This window comes from Barbus barbus, assembly GCF_936440315.1.
Source record: "Barbus barbus genome assembly, chromosome: 31".
Classification (NCBI taxonomy): domain Eukaryota; kingdom Metazoa; phylum Chordata; class Actinopteri; order Cypriniformes; family Cyprinidae; genus Barbus; species Barbus barbus.
The window spans coordinates 6679883-6689933 of record NC_136759.1 but is presented as its reverse complement, the minus strand read 5'-3'; the positions used below and the strand labels follow the sequence as shown (position 1 = coordinate 6689933).

At 40.6% G+C, this 10051-nt stretch overlaps 1 protein-coding gene across 1 annotated transcript; it reads left to right on the top strand.

Annotated features, from left to right (window-relative positions):
• Window positions 1-2634: 2634 nt before the first annotated feature.
• Window positions 2635-9578, top strand: LOC306851261 (chymotrypsin-like protease CTRL-1). The gene is made up of 6 exons (XM_079387423.1): window positions 2635-4281; window positions 4369-4448; window positions 4560-4641; window positions 4967-5147; window positions 5238-5287; window positions 5383-9578. Exons 1-6 carry the CDS (start codon window positions 4156-4158, stop codon window positions 5608-5610), a joined length of 747 nt encoding a protein of 248 aa, XP_079243549.1. The 5' UTR covers window positions 2635-4155; the 3' UTR covers window positions 5611-9578.
• Window positions 9579-10051: the final 473 nt, after the last annotated feature.

Sequence of the window (10051 nt, the reverse complement as noted above, 5' to 3'; positions counted from 1 at the left end):
TGCACCTCATCACCATCATCACCAGCCACATATAAGCACCTTCACTAGATCACTCAGTGTCCGATCTTGTACCTGCGACAAGGACCGACGCCCTACGAAGCCCTAGTGCTGAGTATACCTCTCTTATCATTACTTACCTGCTACTTACCTTCTGCCTTGTCCTTCTCCGTTCCCTCTCCATCATCAGATCCTGTTTGGCTGTTGTGGCTGTCCGCTACCTCCCGTAGTCCTGGCACACCGATCTCTAGAGACCTGCCAAGACAAGAGAGACATTATAAGAATCACCAATCACCACTATCCGCACAAAGTGTGACTCACCTGGGTTGGAAAAGCTATCACCGTTGTTGTGTGACTGAGCACCTGAATAAAGCACCGATTGTTTTACTTACCTCTGTGTGGACTGTTCCGTTACAACATGCCATAGTTTTAAGTCTGAATGTCATGTACAGAGCACATTCAGGGCTTTTCAGAGATACCAAATGATTGGATGTTTCACCATGGCCACTCCCTCTCCTTGGTCTTCAAAAATGTTTGAAATTAATTTAGTGACACTCTTATGGAAATATGATATTTTGTAATTATCATTTAAATCTGTCTAATTTTTAAATCGTGTGTCATAAATCAACATCTCAGGAAAATGTTATGGGGTTTCAAATCAAAATATGACTTTCTGTTGCGAAACAGGACGCTGATTTCATACATGTCCTCATATGAGGACACCGGGAATAAAAGCATGTTTATTACGCATTTTGGGAGATAAAAAAATGTTTTCATAAAAGATAAAGAAAAAAAGAAGAATGTGTTGGAGATGAATCGGATTATTTTAAAATGTAATGAGATAAGTAACCATTATCCACATAGTAATACAGCAAAATTAAATATTAATTTAATTAAGGAAATTATAATACTGTCATAATTGACATTGTCATGAGGAATACTATAAAATGAATTCAAGGGAAAATTCTCCTTCACAATAAGCCATTTATGTAGTGTTTTACCGCTCAACAAATTCAGCAGTGGTTTCATGAACACTATGATGAAGTCCAGTCTCTGTTGTCTCCTCTATCACCTGATCTAAATGTATTTGAACTTTTTGTCAGTGATTCTGAAGAGCAGAATACATTTCTACATCATTCATCCCTCAGTGACAGGATCATTTGCTTTGAGTAATCATGCAGTATCTAACTAAATAAATGAACGGATTATAAAGAAAATATTATAAAAACAAACCCAAACTGTTTTAATGGTAAAGGTTCTGAAGTTATTTGATACTGCTTTACCTAATCAGCTGTCCTTGACATTACTGTTCTTTCTATTTTAATGTACGGGAGACTACTGAATGAGTAAAAGCAAGAGCATTATGGCATAACTTCATGATCAGTCAATCAACAAACAGAAGGCAGTCTGGATATGTAAAGTTGGGCATCTCCACTGGTGACCAAAACAATGATTCCCAATAAGCTGTAGTGTTTTTAATCATATTTCTTCCTTGAGGTTCATGTCTTAGCAAAAGAATGTTTATCTCAAAAATGTTCATCCTATTACCCACAAAACTACACCTCCTCCTCATAGCTAAATGTTTAAAGGTGCGTGTCTTAGCTGGATTGCATAAGATACATGAAGTAAGTTCACAGAAGCAGATCTTTAAAGCTTCATTCTTTCCCCGTCTGAGAGAATGACAAACTAATGACCAGAAAAACTAGTGAGTTCAAGAATACAGACTGTCCAGGAGCTTATTAGAGAACAGTGTGACCATCATTTTTGTCATATATGTTGTCACCGAACATTCTGGAATATTTTAGGTGTGGATTGCTTATCAATGCTTATTTATTGTTAGAAATTCAGACTAACACTGTATCTGAAGGATCCTCTTCAGGACAAACTATACTAACATTCACATTCACATATACTAACATCTATTACCCAGCTGCATAAAAAATCAAGTTTAAAAAGTTCTGGTTACTGTGTTTAGTCATCTTGGCAAGAAATAAAACTGTATACGAATCTGACCAAACCACATGGTTTACATCTAGAGGAGCCGGATTATCTTGCTGGTTTTTGATGGTTCGTCGAACTAAGAGAGACGTGATAAATACAACAATGTCTTGAAAGCAGTTTCCTTTAGAAGAAAGAATCCCATTCAGAAGTTCGATTAAAAGAAATGAGGAAGAAGGGGTTTGATTATGTAAAGTACTTCAATTGTATTTTGTTGTTCTTGTAAAAACTAAAAAAAAAAAAAAAAAACTTCTCAGCAGAACTGAGAGTGACATGATAAATATAAAAATGTTTTGAAAGCAGTTTCCTCTATAAAAAAAAAAAAAAAACATTCAGAAGTTTGATTTACAGAAATGATGAGGAAGGAAGTTTTCAAATGTTGATTATATAAAGTAATTCACTTGTTCTATTTTGTTGTTCTCGAGTAACCCGAAACATATCCCAATGCTTTATGCTGTACACATACGTGTTAAACCACATCGAATCAAAATAAAGTCCTAAGAGTTAGCTTTTATTTCAATGCATTCACTCAGGCATTATTTTAAATTGCAAATGTAAAAAAAAAAAAAAAAAAACTTTCCAACATTAATTCTGTTCCTAAACAAACAATTACAATAAATAAATGACTAAAGTCAAGTCAAGTCACCTTTATTTATATAGCGCTTTTAACAATACAGATTGTGTCAAAGCACTTAACAGTATCAAATTGGAGGATAGAGTGTCAGTAATGTACAGCTTTCCTGTAGCTCAAATAGTAGAGCATGGCGCTAGCAACGCCAAGGTCATGGGTTCGATTCCCAGGGAAAGCAAGAGCTGATAAAAATGTAAAAACTGTAACTTGAATACAATGTAAGTCGCTTTGGATAAAAGCGTCTGCTAAATGCATAAATGTAAATGTAATGTATAATGATAAGACTAAACACTCAATTTTCAGTTAAAGACATTTCATTATTGAATTCAGAGATGTCATTGTCTAGCTCAGTTCAGTTTAAATAGTATCTGTGCAATCAAATTGATGATAATCGCTAGAAATGAAGTGTTCCCAACTGAGCAAGCCAGAGGCGACAGCGGCAAGGAACCAAAACTCCTTCTGTGACAGAATGAAGAAAAAAACCTTGGGAGAAACCAGGCTCAGTCGGGGGGCCAGTTCTTCTCTGGCCAGTTGAAACCCGCAGTTCAATTCCAACCGCAGCCATGTCAGATTGTGTAAAGGGCTTATCTGATTCCCATGGTCTTGTCCCGATGGGGCATTTTAATTGATAATTTAATGTATTTGTTATATGTGTGTTTTATCCATTATTTGAAGTTATTAAAGAATGTATTATTTTAATTTTGTACAGGTAAAAAATGAATAGATAAAACTTAATAGAATTTACTGTACTATTGTGCTTTCTAGAAAACATCCCTTGAAATGCATGTAACGTTGCTGAGGATTGCAGTTAAAGCTAAATATTGTTAAATGTTGAGAGAAAATGGTTGACTTGATGTCAGCTCTTTTCGGTGGCTATGATAAGATGTCCTACAAGAACCAGTTTTATTGTCTGTTTTATAGTTTGACTGTTTGTTATCTTCAGCGCAGTTCTCATAACTGACTATTTCAATCTCTTCCTGATCAGCATCACTGACTTGAATTAATCAAAATGTCACAACAGACAACAGCAACAACAAAAATGTTTTCCACTGAAAACATTTCATAACATACAGTGACAGAAGTGAAAGTATGATGCTTCTCCAGGAAACATACAGAAGCTGCAAACACCTTCTCAAGGTCAAAGATTGGAGAAGGTCCCTCCTCTTTGCTTGTAAATCACCTTCTCTGGACAATGAAGATGCAGATTATCTCCAGCGATAACAGATCTAAACATTCCTCATCTATGAGCTCACTGGAGCTGATGGGATGGTCCTCCATCACGTCTCAGATTGATCAGCTGCTGTAAATGATATAAAAGCAAGAGAGAGCACCTACAGATACATCAGTGAGATCCATCACACACTCATCTACATCATGACCTTCACCATCTTCTCCATCACCTGCCTTGCCCTGGTGGCCTCTGCTCTGGGTAAGTGTCTCCTTTAGAAGTTTCTAAGTATGGGTAAATATATTTACAAAATGCAAAACCTGCCTTAAGAGCTTCCTGTCTCATTCTTGTCTCATGAACAATGGTGTTGTGTTCTGTAATAACAGGTTGTGGAGTGCCTGCGATTAAACCACAGACGATCGGCAGCAGGATTGTGAACGGACAGAATGCCATCTCTGGTTCTTGGCCCTGGCAGGTCTCTCTCCAGGTAACTCAACTGTTTTTAAAACACACGTTTGTCTGATTTGTTTAAAGAGTAAATGTCATGTTTTCAATGCTTTTACCTTTGAAACAGCTCCCCAATGGTTTCCACTTCTGCGGAGGATCCCTGATCAACCAGAACTGGGTTCTCACTGCTGCCCACTGCGCTGCTGCGTAAGAGTCTTCAATCTGACAAACATCACATACAATAGTGTTTAACAGATGCTCTGTCTGCTTTCTGTCTGTCTTTTATCTATTCATTTTTTTCTTTATCTCTCTTTTTAGGGTCAGCAATTACCGTGTCATTCTTGGAGAACATGATCGTGGCTCTAATGTTGAACCCATCCAGATCAAACTAGTTTCCAAGGTGACAGTCTTTAATGATTTCAGAGATGAATAATAAAATGGGAGATCAAGTGACATGCTTTTCATGAACAGCAAAAATACTGATTATCATTCCTTAATGATAATTAAACAGCTGAGGTGGTCTATATGTGTACTTCTAAAAGTTGCCAAAATAAACTCTTAGTTTATTTATGAGCTTAAAATTCAGCATATAAGAAAATATCATACCTAAAACTCAATGAAATGTCTAATAAAGCATAAAATGACAACAGAAATGAAGAATGCTTGCATCTTAGATTATCTTTTATAAAGCTGTAACCATTCATCCATCTTTTGTGTATGTGCAGGTCATCACCCATCCGCTCTACAGCCGCACGACTATCAACAATGACATTGCTCTGCTGAAACTGTCGTCTCCAGTCACATTTACTCCCCGTATCTCTCCTGTATGTCTGGCTCCATCAACCATCAGCATCCTGCCTGGAACCCGCTGCTTCACCACTGGCTGGGGCCAAACTGCCACCACAAGTAAGTCAGCTGTGAAACAAAGATGAATTGTAAGAATTATTGTTGTATGTTACATGTCTCATGTTTTTTTTCTCTCTCTCACTTTTTCAGCGAGCCCTATGATCCTGCAGCAAACAGGCATCCCCATCACGAGTCCTGCTGTGTGCAGACAGATCTGGGGTCAGAACACTATCACTGATTCCATGATCTGTGCTGGAGGAGCTGGATCCTCATCTTGCATGGTACATGAAAACAGATCAAGACAAACACATTATCGTATCAATGTTGCTTCTGTTCAGTCTCAATTGTGTGTTTTCCACAGGGTGATTCTGGTGGTCCTCTGGTGTGTGAGCGTTCAGGGGTCTGGACTCTGGTAGGCTCTGTGTCCTGGGGAAGAAGCAATTGTGACACTCGTTTTCCAGTAGTCTACGCCCGCATCTCCCAGCTGCGCTCCTGGATCGACAGGACTATCGCTTCCAACTAGAACACCAGTCTGAGTATTTACCCTTCAGAGGAGGCAAAAGCAGTTTTTAATTATTGATATATGATACAGTTGATCTCTGTAGGTGGTGTTTTTTTCAGTCTGTCTGTGGTTTCAATGACCTGGCTGTTACTTCATATTACTCTTTTCTTGTTCCACCTGTACAAATATTTTAATAAAAGATCAATAAAAAAATTAGGTGTACTGAAGAGTGAAATTAATGATCTGAATAATTAAAAATGTATTTAGATAAGCTGTCATTATCAGCATAGTAATGCAGCAAAATTAAATATGTAATTTACTTTAAAATTTTAAAGGAATATATTATTTTAATTTGCAATTAAAAAATGCTTTCCACATGCACAGTAACAAATTATGTTTATAACAGTGCTGCAAGAATCAGCGCAGCAAATCTACAACATACTGTACTAACTTTAAAACAAATCAAAAGTGTGTTCACACCAGGACAGTTCCTTTACCACCAAATACAACATCAGCCACAAAAAAAAAACCTCTTATCACATGATCATGTTGAAAACCTTCTTTGGAATCCACTTTTGTGAGTCAAGACGATACAGATCAATCTCTGTCCTCCATCCATGGTGCTGAAACCTCAGATGCCAATGAAACCTGGGGCCTCATTTATAAAGCATGTGTACACTCAGTTTTAATCTTAGAGTGTGTGTGTACACTTAAATCCACGCCAACGCTCATGTTTGTAAAAACTGGCTTTGACGTGGAAAAGTGCTTGGCGTCACATCAGGGTCTGAGCGGATGTACGCACTTTTTCTTGGAGTACTGCAGGTTTTTGGAAATGTAAGCTGTTCTTACAGCTCACTGTTCTAAATTAAAGGATTTGGATGATGACTGGGATATTTTACATGTTAATGACATTAATGATGAGTCGTTTGCAAGACAGAGAGCTGAAACCATTCATTTGCGCCCAAGTTCAAGATCATGGGGCCTCGGACGGGGGTAATAGTGGAACAGAGTAACAGGGGCCCTTGGCCCAGAATTCCCAGCGATGCCCCTGTTTGTGATTCATAGATTTCACATCTAAAAGAGTTTTCTGTACATATGTTCATTTTATGAATCACACGAACGCATATTCGAGAAATGATCATAAGATCAATTTTAGCATGGTTTCTGCACAACATTTTATAAATGAGGCCCCAGGAGAGAAACTGTTGAAAGGTTCTATTAGAATATGACAGACACTGACATTCCATTTACTTACTCAGACAATCATTAAAATTAAATTCTAAATACAAGTCATGTTTTCTTATGAAGCACTGAATTATGCTGATTGCTATCAAACTGGTTTGGATTGCTCTACCTTTTCATGAGCTCCATTTTTATAGTAAAATTTACTGAATGAGTTACTGAACATCTTTCTGATAATTGTCTGTTAGTCAGTAAGTGGATGACTTGTCAATATTTTGTTTTTCAGTTGTAGGCCTATAAAAAATACCTGTCATTATTGTCATTGCCATTAATACTACAAAATGACTTCAAGGGAAATTCTCCTTCTATAAATTTGATTATGGAAAACACATTTTTATTTAATGCCATATTGCTAAACAAATTCAGCAGTGGTTTCATGAACACTATGATGAAGTCCAGTCTCTGTTGTCTTCTCAATCACCTGGTCTAAATGTATTTGAACTTTTAATCAGTAATTCTAAAGAACAGAATACATTTCTACATCCTTCATCCCTCAGTGAGCAGTATATTCTTTATTAGGTATTAGAGATATTCAATATCAGTCCTTGATATTGCATTATTTATTTACCTGGTTTGTATGTAAACTGTACAAACACTTTATTTCTTTCTATTTTGATGTACAGAAGACTACAGAACGAATAGAACCTAGAGAATTATGACATAACTTCATGATCAATAAATTCATTACCATCAAGATAGCAAACAGACTGGTTATGTAAAGTTGGGCATCTCCACTGGTGACCAAAACCATGATTTCCAATAAGCTGTAGTGTTTTTAATCATGTCTCTTCCTTGAGGTTCATGTCTTAGCAGAAAAATGTTTACCTCAAAAATGTTCATCCTCATACCCACAAAACTACACCTCCTCCTCATAGCTTAGTTGTTTAGACACATGGCTCAGTAGATTGCATGAAGTACAGTAATTTCACAGAAGCAGAATCTTTAAAGCTACATTTTCCCCAATCTGAGACAATAATAAGCTACTGACCAGAAAAACAAAACAAAAAAAAAACCTAGTGAATTTAAGAACACAGACTTTCCAGGAGCTTATTCAAGATTCAAGATTCAAGATTTTTATTTGTCACACACAATTATACAGAGTATAACTGTCACGAATCCTGACCATGCATTTCCGTTCACTAGCCACCAGAGGTCACTCGTTCACCACACGGACTCATACACAGCTGTTCACAATGATCACGCCCACACCTGAGAACCATCTCGCAATCACCATCACCCAAACACACACTATATAAGCCATGGACTTCCTCAGCATCGGGGCCGAGTATTGTTTGCATTTATCAATCACCTAGCGATAGCACTTTACAGAGCCATTTTCTTAGCCTTAGTCTTGCCTTGTTTTCCTGCCATGTCTGACCCTGCTCGTGTTTCCTGGATTTACCCTTCGCCTCTGCCGTTTGGACTCTGTTCGCTCCCCGTTTGGATTATTGCTCTCGTCTCTGGATTATCTCTCTGCCTTGCCCCTTTGGATACTGTTCGCCGATCGTCGACCCACGCTTGCTCCATGGATTGCTTTGTCTTGCCTCCACCATACCTGTTTGCCACTGTCTGACCCTGCCTGTTTACTGACCATGTTTTGTAATAAAGCTTTGCATATGGATCCGCACGTCTCACGTCTCGTCAGCCCCGTAACAGAATACTCGGCCACACAAGGATCCAGCGGCTTTTCAAGAGGACATTGGCCGGGCATGGAGTCTGCATGGGTGCTATTAACCCTCAAGCAGGGCTCGCGACCGCTCGAGGTTTATGTACAGGAGTACTTAGACCTCGCCTATTTTTCTGATCTGCCGGACTATGCACTCATAGATTTCTTTTGCGAGGGCATTAATCAACCGCTCCGATCAAAGTTAATCCGCGAGGGTCCCCGTTCATCTCTCAGTCAATTTATGGACTATGCTTTGCTGTGTGTGGGCTCTTTTACTGTGGGTATCGCGGAGGAACGCGACACCGCACTCACTCACAAAATGGCGGCAGCAACAGCACCCCCTTCACGTCGACGCTGTCAAGCCAGAGTCTGCTCACGTCGTCGCTGTCAAGCCAGAGTCTGCTCACGTCGTCGCTGTCAAGCCAGAGTCTGCTCACGTCGTCGCTGTCAAGCCAGAGTCTGCCCACGTCTCAGTGCTCTAGCCAGAGTCACTTCACGCCTCAGCTCCTCAGCCAGAGTCTCTTCACACCTCCGTCGAACTGCCAGAGGCTGTTACCACAGATTCAAGGTCAGTCCTTCGAGTTCTGATATCCAGTATGATGGACCCACCACTGATGTCGGTGCGAGTAGCTGGCATTCCCAGGGCCTCAACCCTGGCTGTTACTGAGACTGTTCCCCTGACCTCAGTGCTTCACGTTATGGCGGTCGCCATTTTGAGTGTGTGGGCTGCACACTGTGCTCCTGAGGCCTCTCCTGTCCACGAGTCTGTTTCTGAGGTCTCTCCTGTTCACAAGTCTGCTCCAGTGCCTCCAGAGGTGGCGGCTTCTGCTGCAGAACCTCCCGAAGTGGCGGCACCTACTCCCGAAACCCGAGAATCCAGTTCTCAAGTCACGGCCAGGAGAGCCGATCCCAAATCCCGAGAATCCAGTTCTCATGTCACGGCCAGGAGTGCCGATCCCGAATCCAGTTCTCAAGTCACGGCCAGGAGTGCTGATCCCGAACCCCGAGAATCCAGTTCTCAAACTACGGCCAGGAGTGCCGATCCCGAGTCCCGAGAATCCAGTTCTCCAGTCACGGCCGGAAGTGCCGATCCAGATCCCCGAGAATCCTGTTCTCCAGTCACGGCTAAAGAGGCCGTCTGTGAGCTCACGCCATGTCCTGTCACGGCTAAAGAGGCCGTCTGTGAGCTCTCGCCCTGTCCTGTCACGGCTAAAGAGGCCGTCTGTGAGCTCACGCCCTGTCCTGTCACGGCTAAAGAGGCCGTCTGTGAACCCTCGCCCTGTACTGTCACGGCCAAAGTGGCCGTCTGTGAGCTCTCGCCCTGTCCTGTCACGGCTAAAGAAGCCGTCTGTGTACCCTCGCCCTGTCCTGTCACGGCTAAAAACTCCGTCTATGAATCCTCGTCCTGCCCTGCCACGCCCTCTGTGATCATGAATGCTCTCCCTGTATTGTCTGTCTCTGCTCTCCCTGTGTTGTCTGTCTCTGTTTCCCCCAGATCTCAGACTCTGCAATGGTTTCCTGCCCAGTCTGCTTCCTGGCTAGGGTTTTCTGCTC

Coding starts and splice junctions, on each gene's coding strand:
- LOC306851261 (XM_079387423.1), top strand. CDS start 4,156: ATGGTGTTGTGTTCTGTAATAACAGGTTGTGGAGTGCCTGCGATTAAA. Junction 4,282..4,368: donor CCTGGCAGGTCTCTCTCCAG/GTAACTCAACTG, acceptor CCTTTGAAACAG/CTCCCCAATGGTTTCCACTT. Junction 5,288..5,382: donor TCCCCATCACGAGTCCTGCT/GTGTGCAGACAG, acceptor ACATGAAAACAG/ATCAAGACAAACACATTATC.